This window comes from Epargyreus clarus, unplaced genomic scaffold (assembly GCF_041222505.1).
Source record: "Epargyreus clarus isolate Ecla_fem2 unplaced genomic scaffold, WU_Ecla_fem_2.2 ptg000031l, whole genome shotgun sequence".
Classification (NCBI taxonomy): Eukaryota; Metazoa; Arthropoda; class Insecta; order Lepidoptera; family Hesperiidae; genus Epargyreus; species Epargyreus clarus.
This window is the reverse complement of record NW_027332236.1, coordinates 130,455-157,487: the sequence shown is the minus strand read 5'-3', so window position 1 is coordinate 157,487 and position 27,033 is coordinate 130,455. Positions and strand designations below refer to the sequence as shown.

General features: G+C 36.6%; 2 protein-coding genes and 1 pseudogene across 7 annotated transcripts in view; 2 read left to right on the top strand and 1 right to left on the bottom strand.

Annotated features, from left to right (window-relative positions):
* Positions 1-19,807, bottom strand: part of LOC140754692 (uncharacterized) — an 86,201-nt gene extending 66,394 nt beyond the window's left edge. For 5 of the 6 annotated variants that reach the window (XM_073089734.1, XM_073089735.1, XM_073089737.1 and 2 more), the window contains exon 1: positions 19,403-19,807. In XM_073089734.1, the coding sequence (XP_072945835.1) occupies positions 19,403-19,440 (38 nt within the window). In that variant the 5' untranslated portion in view covers positions 19,441-19,807. Of the gene's footprint in view, positions 1-18,207; positions 18,682-19,402 lie in introns of those variants that run through there. The other variant, XM_073089736.1, reaches the window with a different exon arrangement.
* On the top strand, positions 18,894-20,706 carry LOC140754699 (uncharacterized). Its single transcript, XM_073089747.1, has 2 exons — positions 18,894-19,341; positions 20,372-20,706. Exons 1-2 carry the CDS (start codon positions 18,894-18,896, stop codon positions 20,563-20,565), a joined length of 642 nt encoding a protein of 213 aa, XP_072945848.1. The 3' UTR covers positions 20,566-20,706.
* Positions 20,707-21,049: 343 nt separating this feature from the next.
* Positions 21,050-22,063, top strand: LOC140754877 (uncharacterized; annotated as a pseudogene).
* Positions 22,064-27,033: the final 4,970 nt, after the last annotated feature.

Here is a 27,033-nt window from a genome sequence, read left to right as displayed (position 1 = left end):
CCCCGAAAATATCTTGTTTTCTTCAAACGTATTCGTTAAAATGATCTGAAACTACGAGCCAAATAACCTTCTCACATTTCGTATCAAATAAAAGTTACCGAGGACAAATATCGAAACTGAATGTTAAGGTCAAAATATATTTTCTTCCTTCGGGTCGTCTGAAAAATAACGATTGTATGCGATTGAAAGCCATTTAGTGCGTTATTGTAACTTTGATTTTCCGAATATCTTTATCCGCAATGATTAGAAGCCTCCAAACTATAGAACCTAGGTTATAGAGCCGTTAAAATTCAGTGATGCAAACAAAATGCGAGCCGACCTTGCCGCCCGTCCGTGCCTTGCTCCGCGCGCTCAGCTCACATCCGCGCTACACAAATCTTGTCTTCCGTGAAATAACGTTTTTTGAGACTCCTTGATTCGACTGAACTATCGAAGTCTAACGTCCATCTGATGTCAAGACTCACTGTGCTTGGACAGCTATAACCAAATTAAGATAAAACTAGCTTAACCTATTTGACTCGCGATGAGTCGTCGACGACCCGAAAGATCACTTACTCTAAGCCGTAATCCTCCGGAAACAAAAGAATTCGTCTGGATCTCTATAAGAGCTCCGGGGAACCGTTTCATTGAATGTCCACGTCACCACTGCAATGGGGGCATGAAGTTGCATCTGCATTCATCGGTGACGTGACAGTTCTACACTGTTCAGTTTTATACGTGCTCATGTAAAAGGAGGTTCCTCCTTCCTCCGGAAACGCTAAGACATGGAGCTCTTCAAAAATCCCTTCAAATATGGCAATCTTTAATGTCACAACTATCTAAAGATGTCTTTGATCAAGTGACCTGTCTGATCTATTGCTTCGTTTAATTGCTTGTAAATCAAGAACAGAAGGGTCGCCTTTATACACCCTTGAAATCAATAAGAACACGTCAGTAACATTAAACTGTATTCACAAATGAGAAGTGTTGCGGTTGTCTCCGCTTTTGAACAGCGAAAACTTCTACGAAAAACATATAAGGATCTGATTTAATGTTGAAATAAACAGCTATACGCTTTTAAAACGCTTTTCTCAGTACAAGACATCGGAATGAGACAAGCAAGGTGCGAATTGCACTCGATTAGAGCACCACGTTCTTCCGCAATTTTCAATTACTTTTCGAAACTGCACATTCATCCTCGGCATTGTCGGAACAAACGAATCCCAAAAAACTAATGTATAGCCGTGTTGACGTCAAAGGCCGAATAAAATAAAAAAATCCTTAGTGGAAGCGCTGGCCTCGCTTCGAGCGTTCTCCTTCGCTGGAACACCACCGCTAGGGGTGTGACGACATATCGAACCCAACATATCCATATTTATATCGATATTTAAACAATTCGATTCGATTCGATATGATAACAATAGAAGATAATGAAATATCGATGTAGAAAAATTAACGACGTCGGCGACTGAAAGAAGAAACGATTAAATATTTTGAATAATCGATATATGCTATCCCGGTATATTACCTTCGATATATCTAAATATCGACATTCACACCGATAATATCACAAACTAGAATCCCTAACCAGCGCGCTATTTTCCTAGCGACGCCATTCAACCGTGAAATGACATAATTTTTATTGCATGTAACTCTTTCAAAGAGCATTTAAACTATGAATAGTAATCAATTTACATTCGCATGTTAAGGTTCTCCATTCATAAAGACGAATAATTGAATAGAGTATTAAATACGTGTCTTTATGAAAATTACCAGTAGGTATTCCGCGCGGACGCTGAATGAAATATACGCTTATATTTTTTGTTCTTCAATATAGAGCGGCGGACGTATTATTAAGCGTAATGGAGCTATTTTAAATGTGTTTTATTTAAGTTAATGACACTTTTATTTCACTATACAATTTACATGAGCGCCGAGATTACGTGTTGCAGTTCCGCGCACTAACTAATAAATAAATAAAGAATGAATGGTATTGTGTCCAAAAATCGATTACGTGTAATTATTCTATGTCTACTTTGAAATCACTAATCGATTTATTGCTTGGGGGGTATATTTAATTTTATATTGATTCTTACACCTTTGAGCCATATTCTATCCGCGATTACGGATTTCTTACAAAGAGAAATATAATTTCGAATAACTAATCTCTAATTTCGAAGTCATGTACTTCAACAAATCTCAAGTACATTCGAGGCCGAAACTCATATTACTATGATTAAGACAAGTTTTGTGAAACCCGTCGTTACTTCATAGGGTAAAGCGAGACTAATTACTCTGACCTACTTCAGCAGCCGAAATTAATCCAACCGAATCACATAACATGTAACCTAAATAACAAATCCTCCAGCGAAAACAATAGAAATTACCTACGCGGAAGGATTTTCATGTGAAGACAAAAAGAACAGGTAGTTTGTAGAACATAATTCTATGCTCGAGTTCTACCCTTGGAGTACAATATCAACTGTCGCGAGCCTTTTCATAAAGTTGAAGGAATAAAGTTAGATTCCATTTTTGGAAGTTATACTTACTTCATTTTGTGCGTTTGGGGAACAGATCAAAGTGTATTTTGAGGAGAACGAAGTTGCGCGCACCGATGTAACAGATTTTTTTTACTGTCAGAACTGAACCGACTATTGGATATCATACAAGATTTTCTTGTTAAATAACAAACGAGAAATAAATAAGCCAAAATGTAATGTCATCAGTACAATAAAAGTGATAATAGTAATACGAATTCAAAGCAACATTAAAAAAATCTTATATGTATTAGATGCTATTTCTAAACAACTTTAAAATATGGAACAATAATTCATTGTATCCTGTGCAAAATTGCCACACAAAACAGGAATGTAGAACCACTTTTTGCGTCTGACAAAATGATGGTACATTTAGCAGCACAGTTCAAATGATGGATTTTATACTTCCTTGCCACAAACGGTTTTTACAACACAAAAACTACGATATATGTGGAAACACACAAACGATAGCTATAGTGCAAGCTATTGTAACAAAGGGCGACCTAATTGTTACCTCGCCGATCGACCTTATCCCCGTTTCGTAATGTCAAACTAAGTTTATGACCCACACGGAGTTTCACTTCTCCATGATTTAATTAGTAGCTGTAGATACACTTTCAGTTTTCGTCTCTGGTGATAAACACAACGTGGAAGACGGACGATCTAACTTCCAAAAAAATTTTAAACTTTCGGTTGACGTACTGATCAATATATTATCTTATTGATCTAAATCCGACTGAGATCGGAAACAAGAAAAGAAGTTTTTCTTAAGGAAGTAATTCAATGCTTAGGTAATTTAAAATAATTTGAATTTAACATAGGATAGTTGTATTGCCAACGTATTGCTTACTAGTACTTGTACTGAGAGAACCCGGAAAATTAGTAGATTTTTTTGTTTGAATCTGTTTAGAAGAAAATGAGTAATATTTACCTATATGCATAAAGGTTGCTGTTCTATACTCCAATTCACTTCTATATTCCTTCGTAAGAATTTTTAGTATTACATTACGTACATAGCTAGTGCTATATTAATTAAAAAAAAAATATAGTCTTGCGTGCAATTACATCAAACGAGCAGCCTGTAAGACGAGCAGTGACCAGATATTGATTTAATGCACCGTAATTAACTGTAAAACTATTAATGTTATTGTAAAAACAAACCGATCACTCCGCGAGTGATTTATGGCCGTACGGAGAACGCGCACGAGATAAAAAATGTGTTGATATAAGTAACGATCATATAGTTAACAGACTTTGAACGACTCGAGAAAATGTTTATTTACGTTTGCAAAACTTAATCGCGGGCGAGAGCAATCCCAAAAAGTGTAAAACTTTTTAAATCATATTTCTTGCGCCAATGAAAAATTTAATAGAGATTATTTCACGCTTCTTGTTTAAAGCTATTATATTCCGTTATGCACAAATATAAAACGTTTTTGTTAGGAACTTTCGATATCTATATTTTGGCCTTGCATTTCGTATACTATGCACTTTGTAGTGAACGAATGTACCTACTGACGCAGTGCGCAGCCACCAGGTTACTTAACGGTAGACTGGCTTGCGGCTGCGGCGTGCGGCTTGCAGCCTGCGTCACACGTCCGCTACGGCCGCCGCAGCTATCATTTGCATTATGGGAGGGTATATACTGCACACCCCTTGCGGAGCGTCGTCACCGCGAAAATATATCTCTACGTGAATGTATCGTGTGAGCCACGATCGCACCGACCACGCCGTCTGTTAGTCCAGAGTAATAAAGACATTATAGGATATTTATTTAAGGATACGTTTTGCCAAAGCTCCGGCTACATTATTATGATTGCTCATAATTTGGGTAACTCGTTTTAAAATACATTTTGTAGTCAAATACAAACAAACGTTATTTAAAGTCCCATGCTTATGTGATATGAATTATGATTATTTGTAATATTTGAATATATAAAATCAGACAGAAAAAATATCTTGCTATGACTTCTTCATCAGTTTCGTGCTATAACATTTCTGGTTTACAAGCGGTGAAAAATTGCATTTGGATTTGGTTTTCCTCTCGGCTACTTGCAGGACTTTAGGAGGAAACTTTAACCTTTGAAAATTGGATGAGGAGTTTTCTCCATCTACTGTTTTTTGTGAACCCTAATTAAAGACATTCGAAATTGAAGTTACATGCCCTTAGGCTGAGAAAGTTTCAAACCAAAAGGCAATCACTGTCTTCAGATCTTATAGTCTGTGATCCAATGATGACAATGAAGAGCGTGGAAAAGTTACGAGCCCACGTAAGAATTAACCACAGTTCATGTTAGCTTAGCGCATCGTTGTGATACGTGACGTCACATCATGGTTATCCATCAAGCAGATTAGTCACAAGCTATAGTTATCCGTAGTTATGACGTGGTCCTCGCAGGCACGGTGCAGCGCCCCACTTGCGAGATAACGCGGATATCGCCTGCTTCTCAACAACCAATCATTAAGCCGTTACTGGTCACGAGTCTTTTAATGGCAAGGACTTTGGTTGACAGTTGGTGCACTTTACGCACCTTTGGACAGCAACGTGGAGAGCATGGAAGACGATCAAGATCAGTTCAATAAATTTGAAAGAAAGTGATATTCGTGGTATGCATAAGATAAACTTAGAAGTGGGATTGTATACCCAGACAATGTACATATTTGGAAAACACTAATATGCCTGTCCGTCTATCCGAACGTTAGAACTACTTTACAAGATGAATGGATGAAGATGTTGTATAGATGATATTTGGAAGATGTGTTCTATGAAGTGTGTGTATTTATGTGGAATGCAGGTGAAAATGCATCCATTTTTATTGGGAAGAAATAATGCTAAAAAATCGTTAAGGATACTTTTAATAATACTGAAATAAACTATTTATTACCTAAATATTGTTTACGCTTCGCGGGTTTATGAATTCAGAAAAAGCGTAGTACATGTTTACAGACAGCTTACTTTAGCCAACTATCATCAATCATTGCTTCTAATATTAATGGTGCATAGAACTAACGGTAGTCGCAGACACACGGAAAATTATAACAACAACTGATGATTGAAATGCAATTGCAATACCACAGAAAGCATCACTAATATACTTGTACCTATAAATAAAATTGGTCTTGATTAAATGGTCTCAATCTTATTTTAAGATTGTGGTAGCAATCAACTACCTATGTAGTCCACATAATGGCAAGTGGTCACTGGTGCCTATTGAGAACTGTAACCAACTCAATATAGAACAGGTGTTATACCTGAAGCCGATCACAGATTCATTATCAACCCATTACTGTCCCACTGCTGGGCACGGGTCTCCTCTCATAATAGGCCATTGTCAACCGCGCTCGCCGAATGAGTATTGGTAGACTTCACATACCTTCGAGATTATTTTTTTTTAAATCCCAGGTACGCAGGTTTCCTCACGATGTTTTTCTTCGCCGTTTAGCAAGTGATAATTAATTTCTAATACGCACATAACTTGAAAATAATTGAAAATCAGAGGGAGGTACGTGTCTGGGATTTGAACCTCGGACCCCTCGATCGAGAGGTCGAGTTTCTTAACCACCAGGTAATCACATATTACCACTCCTGAAACTTCTCTCCTGAAAAAAATTGGTGCCTCATCTGTATGTTCAATTTTATTTCAGAAAAATACCTTTTACTCAGCTTATACGTTTTTGATACCTAAACTAAACATTAATTTAATTTTTTGATTAATCAATGAGGTAAAATAAATAATGATATGTTATAGGAACTTAGTATTACGTAAATATCTAGAGAAAATGTAGTATCTGTGACGTATGAAGGGGGTCACTAAGATAAGCTCGATTCAGAAGCAAGCTACATTGAATACATAGACCAGTACTGCCTAAATTAGCTACGACAATAGCAGCAAGCCAGTCGAATCCTGCACGGAGGGTTCCACAATCCACAGCGTCCTCCAAATTACACAGCAATAAGCCCGTAAAATTGACCGTGAAATTGCATCAGATTATGCACTGGACGGTAATTTCGTATTGTGAGTGTGTGTGACAGTTACTGTACATGTGTGTATAGAATATATGGTAAGTTTGGCGCTGAAGTAAAAGCCGTATGATTAGAATTAAATAATATAATTTGAAAATAATTAATTCAACTGTATTTAATATTTTTGAACTTATAGTTCTTAACATGTAGCATGAGAGGAAAAAGCTTTGGTGAAACTATTTTTGTAACCTAAATGGTTACGTTAAAAGGTTATTTTACCATAATAATATGCAATTACCGAGTTATGATATTATGTACCAACCATTTAGTAATAATGTTTCGTTTCGCAAGTGTCACTTATTACTCTTTTTATTAATTACGCCAAAGAGACAACTACCTACGTTCGTACGTAAGTACACACACGCTATTTTTAAAGGTATGTATGATTCCAATTTTAACCAACAATTTGATATATATGGTTTATCCCAGCTCCGCTATTACCCCAACTTACCTAACATGATGCACATAGCGTACGGACAGTGCACACACTGCTTTACTTAACAGAATTATTTAGAGCAACAAGAATTCAAGACAAGATCAGTCCAAAATATAATTTATGTGCGATGTGATGCAGTTTCACTTTTGTATTTTTTCATATTCGTATACACGAAAAATGAATAACATGAGATTTAACAGAGTGTAAAATGAAAAACTCCGAAAAAGGAAAACTTTTTGCAAGATTATCAGCAGAATTAACATTAACGTCTATCTAGATATTATTTAGAAATTTACTTTTTTAAACCGCAATTTTTTACTCATACGAAGATTGGAAAACTACTTTCAATGTGATGAATTTTTATGAGCTCACTTAAAAATTACATTAAATACATACATGTTCATAAAATACTTTTGCATACCGAATATTAATAACTACCTATTTTATTTTTTAGTATGGATTATGGAAGTATAAAATTAGTATGGGGCAGCAATTAGCATTTTTAAGTAGATGTGATTCCGCATCTGCACAGACTTATTAATTGGGACCAAAATCAAGAGACTTCTTGTGGGAGATGTCGGGTTGTAAGATATTCTTAAGGAATCTAAGTTTTTAGGTGACTGTAGTATAGGAACGGGTTACTCCTACATGTCGTACCCGTTTTTACCTTCAGGTTAAGGAAGGGTACCTTGACAACAACATGAAAATAAAGCCGCAGAGGACAGTTGATGCTGACGGAAGATATCCCTACCTGAGGTCGGCCACAGATGCGCCGCTACCCCAGAGAACTAAGTTGGAACACCTCGGAAAAGTATGTCTCCCTTCAAACCAGAACATAGCAGCACTTAACTCTGCTGTTATGAGGCAGAAATAGGTGTGGCGGTGGTGCCGCCGGAGTCGAACCACAAAAAGTTCTACCACCTTCAAACTTCACCTTTCAGCGAGTGCTATCGAATGAAGGTGAAGTAGGCAGCAGGTCAAATAGTACCTCGGCGCACTGTATCGGGTAGAACACGCACGGCTATGTACTAAGTGAGCCTCATAAATAAATAAATGATAACAGTCACGACAACCTACCTTACGTGCTCTCGTGCACGGAAATACGAACCCTATCGGTCACTTGTTCAGCTGACCGTTCCAAGTACTTATGGAAATATGACTCACGGTTTTGTAATATACCGCCGTACCCCTAAATTTTGAAGAGTTGTAACCTTTACTACGCTCTGTAAAACAAACTATCTTTAAGAAAGTATTTACGATGAAATTCAAGAAAAACGGTATACGTTCTTATTTGTGTTTGGATAAAACATAATATGTATTTCATCGGTAGAATCAGTATTAACTCTACCGGGGAGGTACCACCACCGCCATACCTATTGCTATCTTGAAGAGGTTGGGTTTTGGTGGAACGGTGTAGATGGATTGTGGTGATTACCTCAACCCTTAGGAGTGAAATTACTCTGTGGATGGGCTTCAGATAGAACTCCTATTATATATGAAATTGGCTACACATGTACATGGGTGGTTGACACTACATACCGCCAGATGGTTTGCATGTTACTTTACTACTCCAATCCTAAAAAAAAAGTATCACAGACCGACACTTATTTGCATAAGTACGAAGATAGATCTTTTGAAACAAATGCCATTGAAGTAGGAGCGTAAATCGTTAAGGTCGGCATTAGAGCGACCTGACCAGTTGTAATTAGTAGACGATCCATTCGACCTAGTGGGTCCGGCCTTGGCTGCGCGTGGCTTCGGGGTCTAGTAGTTAGTAGTTGTAGAGCTAGACCAAGCGCCGCAACTTACGACGCAGTTTCGGAGGTAACACACACCCACTGTATGTGTTACAAGTAACGAGGTCCACAGATAGACAACAAAGTTATTTATTTTAAACAACAGCTTACTAAACGCTTATGAAGGTATATACGGTTTTAATGTAAAAAATATATTAACATTTTTGTCTGCCTGCTTGTTTGAACTTATCTCCGAAACGGCTGGGCCGATTTTGACTGGACTTTCACTGGTAGCTAGCTGATTTAATAAGGAGTAACTTAGGCTCCTTTAATTTTAGAATAATAATCAGGGTTCTGCGCAAAAAACCCCATGAACTATCCCGAGCATTTTTAAATGCTGGTGAACCGGGGCACAGACAGCTCGTAATTTTATAGAAAAATATTAGATCACTAACAATGAGAATAAGGAATGTTTATAGCCTAATAATATTCGAATGATCAGGGTTCGAACCAATATATCATCCATCAACTTGTAATTGACATAAGATACAAAGTAATTCTACATCCTAATCGTTGTTTCTACTCTTACTCATTACAACGCTAATGAAATATAATCCCAGCGCAAAAAAGCACTGAAAAGATCAGCCCTTACATAATACACAGCACTTTCATGAGCGCACGTAGCTACATAGCAACACAAGTGAACACAGCGGCTCCGCTCTCCGCGCCGCAACACACCGCACTCAGACACGCGCGGCGTTTCCCAGCTAGCGCACGGTGCCGCATTGTTCGCGCCCGACGAGCCTAGCCACTAGCCAGATTAGTATTCCGCCAGTAAAAGTAAATGTCAGAGCTTAGTTTTAATGCGAAGGGATTCGTGGGCTCAACAATCGCCGGCTGCGCTCAGCTTTTTTTACACGTCTATGCCTCCGCCTGACTACTGTACGTTGTACAGAAACAGAAAAACAACGGATCGCTGATAAGCATGATGATTAATTCTGGATTTTTGTGACTAATAGGGAAAAACGACCGGACGACTGATATCACTAAGACAAACAATATTCGTAAAAAATACAAACAACATTGATAAAAATTGTTAGATGTTTTTGTCTAAACTTCTAAATTTGATAATTGACGTTGGCTAAACCAACCTACTATATCGTATGTAAAATTATAACGTGTATATTTTACATAAAAGACAACAAACAGCCACCAGGAATCAACTTAATATGAGTCATCAATGTAACTATTAAAATAATTGACAATAGCTGAAGTCGACAGATTCTGTGCTATTCCTAAGGTCACAAAGAATCACTCCCTCAGTCGCGAACCCAGTTGTATTTATAATTGTTTTATAAGAAAGAATTGATGTAAGGCTTAGAGTATTACGTAGAGGTCTGTCATTTATAAATCTTTCCAAAATCATTTTCGTCGCAGAATATACGAGTACACTAAAGTCGAACTTTTTTGGCCAAATCGCAAAATGGTATGCGGAAATCCGAATTTACCAAGGTCTGCGATGTTTTCTAAATATCGTTTGCTTTAACGATGAAGAAAATCGCTAGGAAAAACTGTTCCGTAATGTCATCACAGATGTGAAAATCACTGACCAGGACTGTGGCCTATAACATTACCCTGACCCTTATAATTAGATAAAAAGTATCCTACAGAATTATTATTAACAATAGCTTGTCTGCTTAAAAATGTATCTCCACACAATTTAGACGAATTCAACGACATCGCAAATATTAAAATTGGTCAAGCGGTTTGGGCCGTAAAGAACGAAACTTGCATACACACATACATACGCACAAACAATAACGAGTAAAAAAACGGTTAGATTGCATTGTTATTAAGAATCAGAGTTTATTCCTTAGAAACTAACATAAAACCGCTTAGCTTCAACCAAAATAACCTTCAGAAGTATTACTTCTATGGGCCTAAAATATACATATTACTATAATATATTTTGTAGTCATATTCACACAACATATAACATACAACATATACACAACATATGTATATATTTGGTCACAATAGGTATAGAAATAAATTATGTAACATTTTTATAATAAACTTTTAGCATTAGACACTATAGTATACCTACACTATAACGACCATGTGAGCATTGAATACATGTAGGAATGTATGTGTGGACATATTTATACGTGTATGTATGCGTACACGTACCATTTACTTTAGAAGAGGGTACAGAACGAGGGTCGAGAGAATATCAAATTATTCTGCAGTTTGCTTAATAAAAGTTCCAGTAATTCTGGCAAATTTTACGTAATTCAAGTGTAAGTTGCCCATGGGTATCGTTGCTAATATCAAGTATTGGTTCATCATTATCGAAGAAAACTCTTCATACTTTAAGTGATGACACATCTTTACCCTATAACATTGTGGGATGATTGTTTGGTTTTAAAAGTATGATATTATCCAAATCCTCTAGTGTCACAGTCACATTCATGGACACAAATCTCGTTTCAGAAATAGACATGCATTTCGAATAATATCAAACGGAATTACATTGACGTAAGTGCAAATATCATGCAATTGAGAAAAATGCATTCGAGTCAGGAGTTTTGCGTTCAATACCCTCTCAATACGAAAATGAAACTACTTTTACTTATCGGATTTTATGTTGATTACACGAAAGTCAAAGTTGCATTGGATAGTTTCGCACTTGAAGTGTTTTTAAACATAATTATGTCAGGATTTTTGCCTTTAGCTAATCCTAAAAGTGCGACATATCATTTAGGTTGAACAAAATCCACCCTACATATTTGCCTATCTCGCCCTACCACGTGCATAGGTGTGGTTATGTGGTTCGAGCAAGGGTTGGCTCTCGAGCAAAGTAGAACGCGACACATTAAGAAGTAGCGAAGTGGGGAACCACACAGTATCAGCGCACGCAAACCACCGATACCGGAGTTCAATGACAAGCCTTCAATACTAGTATAACGATGATGTCATGTAGTTGTACGTTGTGGAGATGTGTGCACTAGCCTCGTGGTTGGCTCCACTAGGGAAATTGCACTCGGGTTTAATTCTCGCTTCATGTATAAGTAAATAATATTACATTTAGAAATGTGAATTCTCATACACGATAAACTCCCATATTAATATAAAATAAAACTATTATTCAGATTTTTAGACTTCAAAAAAGGGTACCCCCTTATAGGTATTTTCGGCTGTAAGAATTTTTTTCTGTTTGATATTTACCGAACATTTATGGAGAGACAAACCCAAAAATTTAGAAACCACTTAGAATAGTAGTGTATGCATATTCCTTTTTTAAAGGCAGGTGGTAAGGGAGACTTATACGTGGTGTTTAACCTTAGTCCTTAAGGGTAGTAATGTACGTATGTTATCTCGGGTAGGACATTCGTGCTATCAGGGATTGAAGTTACATGCTTGTTTCCTACTTCTATAATATAATACAGAACAGTAATTGGGGGAACTAGGTGTGGCAGTGGCGCCTCCAGTTGGACCACGAAAGGTTTTACCAACTTTTCTTTAGTGTCAATCAACTCCATGGGCATTTCTCCGTTTTAGCGAAGTACTCCTACGTAGAATACATTTGAAATTGTAAACTTTTGTTACGTGACGAAACGCTTTACTTTACAATCGGCATTTACATAGCCGTTGCATAATGTATAGGCAAAAAATTCAAATTAACATGTCGATTAGGCAACGCGGCTGGCAGATAGTCGAGAGTCGAGGGCCAAAGTTCAATGTCTAGTGTCACCGCCTGAATGATTGAGTGCGAGTTTTTTTTATGGAAATGAATCGGCAAATGGTACAGTATAGGGTGTGTGCAATACCGCTGGCGTGGTTCGACCAGCTGCTAAATATGCTATGTCAGACTGTGGCTATGTGTAACCGTCGTTTTCAAACTTTTAATATCCCGCTACTTGGGTTCGGACTTCTCCATTTTTAATGGGCATCTATATGTGTAGATTGGTAGTGTAAATTTTCCTCCGACGTTTTATTGATCCGTTAAAGCAGTCACATTATTTATAGGCAGATAAGATGGAAAGCAGTAATCATCAGCACACCTGCAACACCAGAGGAGTCGCCAATTCATGGCCGCCTTTGGAGGAGAGCTTTTTTGCGCCTTTTTGAAGCGTCCCATATCTGGTTGTACACTCCAAGAATATCTCGAGAGGAAGTTCATTCTACATCTTGCACGTTCGTGGCAAGATGTAGAATGAACTTACGTGCAAGTAGAACCGTGGAGGACCGCCACGAGTCCAATTATTGTGTATGGAACTTCATCTTCATGGGAGTTATTTTTATTAGGCACGTAAATTCGAAAATCCACAACTAACTGACCGTGTCTACTTCTTTAAATATAATAAAAAATACAACAGCTGAGTTCCACTAAATGTAGGTTATTTTATGGTAAAGTCAAGGTTTTCTTTTGTCTTCACGTTTCATTGTTTTTATAATTTTTATAAGGTAATAGGTGTATTTATACTGTTACTAACTAAATAATCATGAGTTAACTTGAGTAAAATAACAGTTATAGGTATGTACACTAATGTACAGTAAGTTGTGATTAAAGTTATGAAAAATAATAGTTAAATAATATAAAATGAAGTGATGAGTAGTACATAAATAAACATACGTAAAATTATGTGACATACTATATATATTATGTTTAATTATGTAGTGATAGTAAACAAGCTAGTGTGATTAAATGCTATATAACCCAAAATATTTTCCTGATCTTGACTGAATTTTCTCGTAAAAACAGCTTGATAGTAGTGTAGAAAGCTATTTTCATTGCAAAATATAAATTCGCACCGCTGTGACCAAAATATTACAAAAAACAAATCCATGAAAATAATATATTCTACAGTGGGTATTTACGAAATTCATCTTGGCATTGATTTTCGTAATATAAACTTTTATAAAGTTTTCGTCCCAGAATGTATCGTGAATTGTCTGACATTCTCTCCATACACCCATACACCCTACAATGATAATTTACAAGTATGATCTAAGATGTAAATTTTTTTAATTTATTTTCATTTCGTATCGTATATCATGGGATGAATTTGTAAAAAATATCTCCTTAATGCATATAGTTAAGAACTTTTAACGATACAGTCAGTCACTCTTACGGTCGATACCTAACTCAGCAGTGTTGCTTCAGAGGATTAAGTTAGAATGCCACAAATTTATATATCACCGTTATAATACTTTCAAGGCAGAACACAGCAACTTTACACCACTGTTATAAGACACAAATTGGTGTGAGTTCTATTAATGTTAAGTAAAACAGTATTGACAAACAAGGAAATAATCAAACAGAAATCTGCACATTTTTTATTGTAGTATGAAGTTTACCGATCCGCACTATGGTAGAATATGGATAAACCCATGCTTAGGGGCAATAAATTGGAAATATTATACCTACTCATAAATAAGTGTACCAAATAAAAAAATCACCACATATGTGTCTATAAATATGTACAGTAATAAGAATAACCTATAGCTCATCATTTACAATTCCATGACAACAGAGATTCTGTAGATATGGCACTGCTCATAGTGCTCATGTTGCATACAGAACACGTCTGCAATACGCACTTGCTTTGTAGTGTACAGAAATACTTGCAGATAGTTATACATAAATGTTTGAATGAACACATACTGTAGTAACATTAGAGTATGAAGGTGTAAAAATTGGTCTTTTTTAATTAAGAAAATTGTTACTAAATGCTGACATAAAAACAAAACCTTATCCCGAAGTTATGTGGACTATTTTGACCAACGAATAAATTATGAAAGCGAGTCAACCATCCAACCAAAAATTAAACTAAGTTTTTTTGTTTGAATAATATCTAAGGATAATATTAAAAATGTGTTTATGGATTGTACACATTTTAGTGAGACTCACCAAAAGATCTCACATAAGTATTTAACCGCCAAGTAATTTTTATGTGAGAATTTTCAAAAATGTCTAGAATTCACGGGCTAGCATTGACAATCTGCACACAGAGGTTCTGTGTCCCTTACCACAAAAATATTAATGCATATTTGTTTAAAAGTTTTAAGTTCAGGTAAGTCAATTATTTAGAGGTATAATTAAGTTAACAATACCATTATCAGTACTTTAGTGACTACATGTGGTCATTTTAATTACATTTATGGTTATATTCAACCGTGAGATAATCCACTATTTACATAAAAATTTCTTTTCCCTATGTGAGTCATTGCAATGATGACAAACATTAGTTACTAGCCACATTAGCAGTGTTTCTCAAACTGGGGATTGAAATAGCAGACGAGTATGCAGTACACTTTATTCAAGTGCTCACTGTCACCCATGGACATTGACATCCATATAAAACTATTATATCATTTATTTGATATAGTATCTATCTGTAGGTGATCACAGATGCATTGATATTTCTGAGGATTAAGATGGCCACCTTATATGTAAAAACTGCTTCCACTAGATATAGAAGTGGCAGTGGTAGCTCCTCCGTTGCATCATACAGGTATTACAAACTTTCAGACTAAATTTCCATTCTTAACTAAAACAAGACTTATGTATACTACATTGATTAGTTTTTATTTTTTAACAGACTCCCCAAAGAGAGGGTTTCTATTCAAAGCATATATATTATTTTTCTTGCCCTATTTGATTGTACTAACTAATCACAGATTATTACTTTAGTAATTCTAAAAAAACAATTGATTCTCAAAATAATACAAGAATTAGTTTGAGAATCTCTGCACTGTAAGAATACAAGTTACATCATCACCCTAGTGAGATATGTATGAGAAAATCATGATTGATTGACGGTGAATAAGTGACCTAAGTGCAGGAGGTAGCCATATATAGTATTTAATTATTTGCACAATTTATTTTCAGAATTAGTCAACAAGGAAGAACAAAATTTGGGTTTTATATAATTTACCCATATGACTTTAAATAATATTATAGTTACTATGCAACCGTTTTGAGTAAACATCAGTGACTTTTTTGACCAATCTTCAATCTTTAATCTTACACAGCAACTATGTATATAGTTTATATTTTGTTTTATCATAAATTATATGAAAATTCTGCATGTTCTATAACTAATATTATTATTATTGATAAGTTGATTTTTTCATACGAATTTCTGCCTGTCAACAAACCAAAATTATCTTCTATGTTATGTGGCACATAGAAGGCTGCATGCTGATTACTCAAATGTATATTATTTTATGTGAGGAACTTATTGACTGCATCACTACTATGTTCTGAGTTGAGACTGTCTTCTGATCCATAGCAGATTATGAAAAATATAGTAAGCAGCATTTGTAATGTGGGGAATATTTTACTAACTTAAAAGCTTTAGGAATACGAATTTTGCAAAAGGAAATTCCCCTAATCCAAAAAAAATATATTAGACAAAAAATATGTTTTAAATGTGAAGTATATTACCTGTTTTATTCAAGTTAAATACTATTTCCTAGAGGTTTTTTTTTTTAATAGAGATTAACTACAAAAGAACATAAAGTTTATTGAATAATTTTCAAGTATAGTTGAGCAGATTTGATTTCAATTAGCATTCAATGAATGGAGATTATTCAAATGGGAGTCACAAGTCAAATAATACTGAATTGGTGGTGCAAATTGTATCTTGTTGTGGTAACCTGCCATTTAGCAGGTTTACATGCAAATTATTATTGTAAAGTGTCATATAGTATGGCAATTCTGTCAATATGACTAGTAAGTCATAATGCCTTGTTAAAGCGAGGATGATTTTTAATAGAATAAAAAATTGAGATTTTGTATTTGAACGCTATGTATAAAGTTGGTATGTGTACAATTTTCTCAAAAACTACTGATCAAATTTGGATGGGGTTTTGTTTAAGTAAAGATACCGAGGTGAATAAGCTGTCTTATATATATATAATTAGATACATGTCTAGAAAAGTAATAGAACCAGTATTTTTAGTTGAGGGGAAGGTACAACTGTCACAACTATTTCTAATGTGAAGCAGTTCTTCTTTAAGAATGGATGCTGGCTGACATACTTGGCAGCAACCATCTTGGCTTTAGGAGTAGCAACAGCTCTGTGATGCTCAGGTAGAAGCCCCTGTTCTATAGAGTTGGTTATGGATGTTTATGAACAACATTGACCATTTAACATCAGGTGGAGTGCATGCTCGTTTGTTACTTAAATCTTATAAAACAAAAAGCCCTGTGAATGTCCTGTACATGGAAAGCAGATTTTTGGATATGTCCAATCAATTTCTTTGTGATCGTTATCATATAAATAATGGTATATTATATATATTTATGGCTCATGGTTTATTTATTATTTAAGCATATTTGTTTTATGAATGTAATGATAGAGTTGTGAATTGTAGAGTATAATATGTTGAATAGAGTTAGGAATTAGGTAGGTACCAATATCTTTTTTTTAACATTTATTATTTTGCTAAATATTTTGTGATTTAGATAGCAAAACAAATATTAATAACATTTACTTAACAACTGATTATGAGGGAAATTTTATATCATCTTTGTTTAAAACATTGATTTTTATATTGTAAATGATTTAAAGTTATTTGTTCAAATTTAATATGCCGCAACCAAATATAATATGATGGCAGTAGGCTTTTTCATAGTCAATATGTAAACTCATGAACTGAATGTTCTAAACGTCAAGTTTGTTTAAAAGAATGTTCTGTGAAGTTTGTTTTGTAATTATTAAATATATTACAACTTGTATATTTGCAAATTTAAATGTTTCATTGGTGATTAAACTGATGTATAATTAGTTATTACTGCATGTGCTATTTATTGTTATTGTCAATTCTTGTTTATGTTGTCCTTATGTTATTGTTGTTATTCATAAATAACATTATATAAATAGAAACCTCATATCATACACATTGTAAACCTGAAATTAGAACCAGAATGGGATTATTAAACATGATTTAGATATAAATAATCCAGTGGCATTATAAATGATTATTGTATTCACAACAACTTGATTTTTGATATGATATGATTGCCTATATATCAAATATGTGTGTTTTGGAGGTTCTTCTGATACTTATCCGAAATTGAAAGCCTTTTTCTTTAAACATCTGTAAAAATTTACTACTAATACAAATATATAATTAATATTAGGAATAAAATTAAATATTTATCCTTATAAATTTGCAAAAGTATATGTCGCATAATACAATGTAAAACATTAATTAACTATAAACAAAGATTTATGGGCCAGATGTTATCAAATCATATGTTTGGTGGTCATCTCAGATTCTCAGCAATAACATGCAAGTTACACATTAAATATAAGTGAATGTTTTGTTAGCTCAGACATGAAATCTTATGTCACTTTAATATAATAACCATCCTTTTTCTTAACACAAACTGTTCTCTAAGCTAACCTAGCAAACTAACAAACAAAGAACCTACAGATTGATTTCCAACTAGAAAGTAAAAGCAAGTTAATGCCAACTTACATTTTGAAATCTGCACATCGGTGTTTCATCCTTACTGTCAACGTGAGGGCTGGCCTCTGAGATATATCAATATTAATCCTTAGGTTTCATGTCTTCGAGGGATGACTTAAGGTGAAGATTTGTGTTGTAATGTTGCCGTGTACTGGATGATTGTCACCTGAACTTGAGGTGGTTGTTGGAGCCACCACAAGGTTCCTCTTCACTGTACTCCAACCACATAAACACTGTTTTAACTATCAATTAATAATACACTAGAGATAACTGCATTGACAAGCTGACACAACACAGACTAGCTCCTGTCTCTGGGGGCACTGAACACATCTCGTTAGCACTGGCGACACTGGAAACCGTCCGAGGGGCCTCCGAGCGAGTTCCCCAGCGGCATGCTGGCGTCCGACGGCAGCGCGAGGCGCACTTATGGCTCGAATCACGACCTAACCTCAAAACGCACACTAAATCGAACGATCGACGAGCACAGATGTTTTGAAACTCGGTAATATGGTCGCGACGACGACGCGCCACGAGTGTCGCACTCGATTTCACAAAGAACGCGAGAGCTGGCCGTGTCGGGCTCGCGGTGCGGAGTCGTGGGCAAATGCTTTGTTTGAGTAGGTACGTAGTCGCAGCCTTCGCCGCGCTATACGTAGGTACGCGCGTACGTTAGGTATGTGTAGTGCACGGCGTATATGCACCTAGCCATAATTCACTCGGGCGATCGGGGAGCGCCAGGCGAGTCCGAGCGCGCGGCCGCCCGACACAAAGGGCGGCGTGACGGGTTCCGTGCGACCCGCAAAAACTGTAAACACGACTCCGATTTACGAGCGGAGCCGCGAGCCATTCATGCACGGAGCTCGGCGCTCGGCGCAGGGAGCAGGCAGGCGCGCGAGGCGGAGGCGGTCACGCTCGGCCGCCGCGCTGCGATCGTATCGGGCCTGCCGCCCTGCCGTGCGACGTCGCCGTGGCCTCGCCTCGCGCTCGCGGACGATCCGACCGCTCCGAAATGGCGCAACGTCGCGGAGGCCGTGACGCCGAGCGACCGAGAGAATGTCGGCTTCGCGCTAGAGCGAGAAACGAGCGCGCACCGCTCGTTTCGCAACTTTGGATGGGCTCGCGGGGACCAAAATAATCCACCACGTAAGTACGCGGGCGGAGCGGCGGGCCCCGGGAGCGCTCGGGCTCGGAACGCGATACTCACGGCCTGGCCGCTCGCAGCGGGTCGGCGGCGGCGTCCATGGCGCGCCCAGGCCCTGGCCGCAGCCGGGCTCCGGGCCGTCGGCCGAGCGACGCAACACTCTCTCCGATCTCACTCGGAACGTGCCGAGAAACACCGTCGCACCATCTCGACGACACTGCACATCGACCGCGACACTTTATTAAGCGTATAAACACTCCGCGAACGGTGTTTTGTTACATCGGTTGACTTTTCTTTGAAAAATCAATATACATTTTCCCAGAGTTAGACGGACGAGTCGATGTCCAGCGCAGGTTATGTGCGTGAAGTTTGCAAGCTTTTTTAGCGCACCGGTGTTACCAACATTTTTTTGCCCATTTTTTTTGTTTGGGTGTTGTGATTTTTTTTTAGTGATTTGTGATGCACTTCGGGTTGATCGCGTAGCGTTAGGTCTCACATAATGCCCGCATGCGCGCACAGTGGCGCCACAGTTTACGGAGGCGGCAAATTTTGAGTTCCGTTTCTGAACCTTTTATTATCGATTCAGATAGAAAGACTATTCTTTTATAACCTATATTAAAATGAACTATGGATTTTAATTAATTTTATAACCTTTATTAAGAAGAACTATGTGTTGATGATCATATGTTTCGATTGATTGATTATAAAATTGATAAAAATATTTATGTCAGCTATTTTTAAATTAAAATTAATGTGTTTATAAATAAAACAATTCAACCAATGATATTGAACACTTTTATTATGTTTCCATTTCCATATATTTAGTGATATAAAACATAAAACTTACAAATATATAATTATATTATCATAATAAAAATAAAAAACTTCGATCGCCTCGTCTGCGTAGATAGTGCGGTTCAGGATTAAGTTGGAGGAGTTGAATCTCACTTTAAACATAAAAAGTGAAGAGATCACACCTCCACTTGACCCTTTACGCTAATGTCTTCAACAGCTATTAACTTTCGGTTCCAGGTGGAGAGCGAGAGCCGTCGCTGGAGACTCCACGCGTGAGCTGGAAAGATAGATCTGGCAGCATTTTGTCGTCAAACTGTCAAGATCCCCTGTCCAACTCAGACGTGAAGCCGAACGTGTCGTCGTGTAGCGCTCTGAAATACAAATTGAAATATTTATGCGACATGAATGATGCCCGTGTTTGCTCGATGTGACAATCGGAGTGCGCGCGAGTTACGAAGCCGTGTGGCGCGCTATCACCGCTCGAAAAGGCGCGGCTAACGTTCTCTGATAAGAGCACTGCTTTTACCTGTCTCGCGTAATTTTACATAAATATATGACAAATTTATTCGCTATTTAAGCATCTAACTACCACGAGGATAATAAAATTGTAGGACGCCTCAATTGTATCCGCCTCATGATCTGAGCGACCACATGTGCCATTGGTACACCATATGTTATTACGTAATCGTCATTCGGTTTTTACATTGACACTTTATTTTCGTTCAACGGAAGAGCAGTTCAATATTAGTAACACATTAAATTACTCATGACAAGTGGTTAAATTAACTTGGCACAATAGTGATTAAACTATATTATCTGCAGCCACGTCAGCAAGCAGATATGTTGTAGAATTAGTAAAACGAAAACTAAATCACTGAATGAATAAACGATGTAGATATTATACCGAAACCCTAATGTTACCCTGAAGCCGAATCCCGGGATTGGTGTGGCACACAACCTGGATACACAGTCGATCTTAATCACAGCGCAAACTTCGATAGAGACCCGATCGATCGATGGCCCCATATTTATACACTCGATAATATCTTCAGATATGATATCAGGGAACTGACACGAGGTACGAATGCCCACCATGATCGTGATAAGATTCGACGGAACAGGGAATCGATTGGTCCTCGCCGGGCATATCGGTCGCGCAAACACTCCACTCGGCCAATCAGTAAGGTATCGATGATAAACGGTTCATGTCGTCGATTGGCGTGCCGAGTCATCGCACGTAGGGCTCCCGTAGCGGCCGGCGCCCCGGAGCCGTGCGGGGCCGTCGCAGCCAGCCCGCTATCTGCTTACTCCGTCCCCATCACAATGACTAGTTGTTTACACTGGAGATACACGTTTATTACGTTGTATCTCGTTGACAATAGATAATTCTACTATTTTCTAATGTGCAACGAACAAAATTATTCCTAGACAAGATATGTGTTTTAGTTATACTGCACAAAAATATCTAACAATAGTTACATGTGTAGTCCAAAGGTCGATTTTTAGGTTTTACAGATAATGGCTTATCATAACATCAAAAACAAATAAATGTTAGCATTAAGATTTACTACACAGTAGGTAATATTACCTTAGATACCGAATGCCCATAGTAAATTAGATCATGTACTGTTAAGTAGTGTCGATGTAGTCACATTAAAAATAATTTCCCAGAAGCATGTAAAATTTCACGTACACGTAACTAAAATAGGTATGTGATAGTACGTGGAAGAATTTCGACATGATAGATAAGGTGGCAAAGGCGCATATCAAACGGTGTCATTTGATAAGACACGAGGTGTGTGCTTTCTGGTACACTTATAGACAGGTGTAATAATTACATGAGCCCGTAGAACTGATGATCAACATAAAGTTAATGCACATATATATTTGGGACAATTTCCCATTACATATTCAATGTGAATAAAAATAAACTTACACACTTTTACTTACATAATTTTAGCTAATTTATCTGATTTAAATTGCTAATAGTTAAGTTAACCGTTTTAATACAGATAACCACTTATCAAACATGAACCCAAATACATATCTCACAAATTCTGGGCAACAGTTATTAATCCAGATTGTAGCAAAGTTTTGCCAGGTTCGTATTTGGCGAAGCGAAGTTCAATGGCCTGGAGTGATGTATAGGATATGTTTGAGTATACAGTGAAAGCGATCTCCGTCTCGCGGGGTAAGAAGTTTGGATAGCAGCAGAAGGTGGAGGTGCGCAAGTTCAAGAGGGGCGACAGACGCGGCCGGGGGGCTCCCGGGGAGGGAGGCGGCGGGCCGGTCGCCTCGCGGCCGTGAACTGGAACTTCGGAAACTTCTGCCGTATTGTGTTTACATTGAACTTTGTTATGTGGGTTAAAGTTAAGCCAGAGTTCAGCGGCGTGTGTGGCGCTCGTTTCACTCGATTACAAAGTTGACTCGCAAGTTTGTCGTATCGATTTTCATCTCATGTTTATCAAATGTTTCAAGGTTTCCGTGCAAATTCCTGTTCATGTATAGATGTGTGCAAGTCTCTGGGCTGCAGCTAAGATGATGTATATTTTTGCACTATTTTATTTTCTACTCTTTTTATGGTCAAATTATCGTTTATCAAGCGGATGCTCTAGTTAGCTAACAAAATACAATGTAACTAGTCTATTATTTTTTGATAATCTTAGGTTAGGTAGGTAGGTATATATTAATCCTCCAGCCATCAGCACATAACGTGCCAGTTGCGACATTTCACGACGCGAGCCTGCGAGTGCCAGCGACGCCCTCTTGCCCTCTTCACTGCGCAATACGTCCTTGGGAACTAGGTACAAGGTACAATACCGAAGCGAACAAACACTCGCCTTAAAATACAATTATACAACCAGTCACATGAAAACTGCTAGGAAATGACTTTTCATTAATAATTATACAGGGTGTCCCGTAAGTACCACGACAAACTTAGGGAGAACATAGGTGAGGGTCTGACCTCTCTGGGGAAAAAAAATTACCTTAGTAAAAGTGTAACTGATTTGCACTATCAATTGTTTTCGATTTTTTGAGAAATTCAGCCCTCTGCATCTTCTTTCGTTAACTGCGTGTACAAATTGGATGATGCAGTGTTTATTTTTTCTGTTAAATACTATCAGATAGTTGGTCTACATTTGGTTGTTGGTCAGTACATTTTTTTTTTTCACCGCGACGAGTCAAAGTTGAGGGAAAAATAGTAAAAAAATTAAAATCTAAAAATATCCTTATTTTTTTTAATGGTTCCTTTACATCTTTAAACCAATTTACATTTCAATATGATAGACCGGTTCCTTTACATCTTTAAACCAATTTACATTTCAATATGATATGGTGACACTTTTACTAAGGTATTATTTTTTTCCCAGAGAGGTCGGACCCTCACCTTTGTTCTCCCCAAGTTTGTCGTGGTACTTACGGGACACCCTGTATACACAAAAAATATGTTATAACTGCAACAAGCTTAGAATGAAGAGGTAGGCGTAGCCTAATGGAATACCTATTACATAATAAATTTACATTTATGCAAATTTACATAATATTTTACGTCGTATTAGGCGGAATTACAGTTTATGAACTGCGAATATAAACTTATTGTTGGTTGACTACTTGAATCGGCAAAATTGGGTATGTTTAACAATCGTTTCGTTTATCATCAGACCCTAATTAGCGCTCATAAAAATCTATAAGTATTAAAATTAAAATATTACTAAATTCAATAAATTGAATAAAACGTGCTTTGCACATTGACCAACACTTAAAAGGAATTTAAATTTATGAGTGAAAACTGCGAACTTCAATGAAGTTTTTGATGGGAAAGTCTGACGAATGAAGTGACTGAGATGAGAAAATATATTTATTAATTAAAAATAAATATTTTAACAATAGCAATGTGAACAATACCTAGATACATTTGCAGTTATGTACCAAAAAGTATATTATTTATTGTTGATTTTAGGCTTGACATGGTTTTGTTAAGCCATATCTATCTCCGTCCGGTATCAATACTCACTTGCGAAACTAATAATAGTGACAGAATAAAAACTGGGTCACAACTAAAGATAAATAGTCAATAATGCCTATTCAGTTACTGGTTAATTTACCTATCTCGTAAAGTAATTTTAACTTGGATTGGACATAAAAAATATTGTTTATCGATGTTTTACCCTCTTTTTATAACAGTTGTAGACTTCGCCACTGTCTTTCTGCAGCAGTGGGCGTCCTCTTAGTGAGAGGATTGTTATATATAAGATATAGATGAGTTGCAGTCCATCGCACTGACTAATTGCGATATAAACTGTTAGTAAAATTAATGATTCGCTCGAAAGTGATGACTTTCTGGTACACTTATAGATGAGAGATGAGATGAGAAGTTATTAAAAAGCCGATGGGCTTTTTTTATAAATACTCATCTAAGTATGTTGTTTTACTCCTATTTTTCCGATTAATATAACTATGACCAACCAAAATACATGAACAAAATCAAAAAGAAATATCAGACTTTATGTATATTAAAAAAACTTACAGTTTATAATAAATGTGTTCCATAATAAAATAGTTCCATTTTTATTGTCTGGCGTTATGGACATTCCATTTTTTTTTTGGGAATTTCCAACCAATTTAAATACCTAGGAAAGGTTATAATAAAAGTAAAACTATATATAACGTACAAATATTCCCTTATCATTGCTTAAAAGTTAGGTAGCTGAACATTACAATTTATTTCCTCATCACTATCTATTGATAATTATACTCTTTTCAACAAAAGAGCCATGACAATTTCCTTAACTCCTTTAGATAGATTAGTTTAAATTTAAGTAATATAACAAAAAACGTATATAATATAACATGTATAAAAGAGCTTTAAATCACATTTGATAAACCGAAGCGTTTGGTAATTGCAAGTTTGATGTTCTGTCACATAGTCAGCACTACTTACGTATTTTATAAAAAAATTGACATGAATTTCTAAGGTATTTTAATCTATTTGGGGTGTACTTTACTTGCAATAACATTCAGTATTGTTGTTCCTTGTTGAGTTCAACCCCACGAAGACACAAGTCTGCGCGTTTACCGCTAAAAAAACCCCATTCGTCATAGCACCTAAGTTCCAAAGTACCCCGTTCACCATTGGTAAAAGTGTAGGAATCTTGGGAGTTGACATCTCGTGTGACGTGCTGTATCGGACACTATCGGAGTCATTTGGAAGTTAAAGCCAAGTTGGCGTTACAAAGAAACTGGGCGTCCTGAATAGAGCCAAGGAGTTCTTCACTGGGGGCAACTCCTTTTGCTTTATAAAGCACAAGTGAGGCCCCACATGGAGTACTGCTCGCATCTCTGGGCAGGGGCGCCACAATATCATCTGAACCCACTCGACTCCGTTAACAGAAACAGCACAAAACAACAGAAACGCGCGGTACGAATTGTCAATGACCCAGTGATCTCTGATCGGTTAGAACCCTTAAGCCTGCGGAGGGACATAGGTTTCCTCTGCGTGTTCTACCGGCTTTACAATGGTGTGTGTTCTGAGGAACTGTTCGACCTGGTGCCTACATCACCCTTCCTTCATCGCACTACTCGCCGAAGGATGAGGTTCCATCCACATCAACTTGACCCGTGGCCATCCTCCACGGTTTAGTTTGCACGGTCATTTACCGCGTACGTGCAAAATGTGGAATGAACTTTCTCCTGAGGTATTCCCTCAGGACTATGACCAGCCGGCGATGCATTGGCGACTCCTGTGTTGTTGCAAATGTCTATAGGCGACGGTGGCTGCTTTCCATCAGGTAGCTCGTCTGCCTTATCGTTAGGTTAAATATTAAAAAAAAAACAGTATATTACCTTCAATGAGATGAATGGATACTCCAAATGATATATCTAAAATATCAATTTAAAAACTAAATTTATATTATATTAACTATATACGTGTAAAGTTTTTTTTTTGGCTCTATATTTATTATAATAAAATTACAAGCTCATAGATTATCATTGAACAGTCGATAGCTCTGTTTATTGTCCAGTTTCTGAAATTGAATAATGAGTTCATATTTATTTAACTACTCGTACTAAAATTAAGTTAAATTCTGTTTTCGTCAGGGCACTATCGGTATCGCAGATAGGGGCCACACCTGAGCCTATTTTGCTGTTGTTATCAACTAGGTCTCGATAAATTTTCACATGAAAATGTTTGTGTGAATTCAACATAATATTTATTCTATGATCTTTTTCCACCATTTCTACACTTACGTTCACCTGTTTTATTATATTAGTTAAATTGTTGTTTGCTCTATTTTGCTTTAGTTTGTCTCAATTTAATATAAGTAAAATTTAGCGTATTTTTAATTAATGAACGATTTTGTTATACCAAATTTTAAAGATATTTTCCTTCTCAAAATAAAGTTGTTTTGTTGTTGTGGGAATAAATGTTAATCTACCTATTAATAAATTAATGTTTATATTTATACGTCTCAATCGAACTATATATTGGGGAATAATTTATTTTCGATATAAGTGGATTGGTATCGGTATGAGTACTTAAATTAAATTACCTGTAGTTAAAACTAATTGATTCTACACAATTGTCTAAAGTTAGATACCTTATATAATTTATAAATAAAATTTCATATTTAGGTGTCAGGCATTATGGTAGTCGTATTAGAAGTCAACTAATCATGTACCATTTGAGCTCGTTCCTTACATTCGGTAAAATAATTCAGCAATATAATTTTACCTTTTGGTATTTGTATAAGACGGCCTTAAATTCTATACAACAGCTTCTATAAATCCAACGGACATAGATTCCTCCAACTTCACAAAACAGCACTTCATGTACTTAAACTTATTTATAAATATTTAAATCGTTGGTCATCATTTTTCACAGCTTATCAGTAGAATGA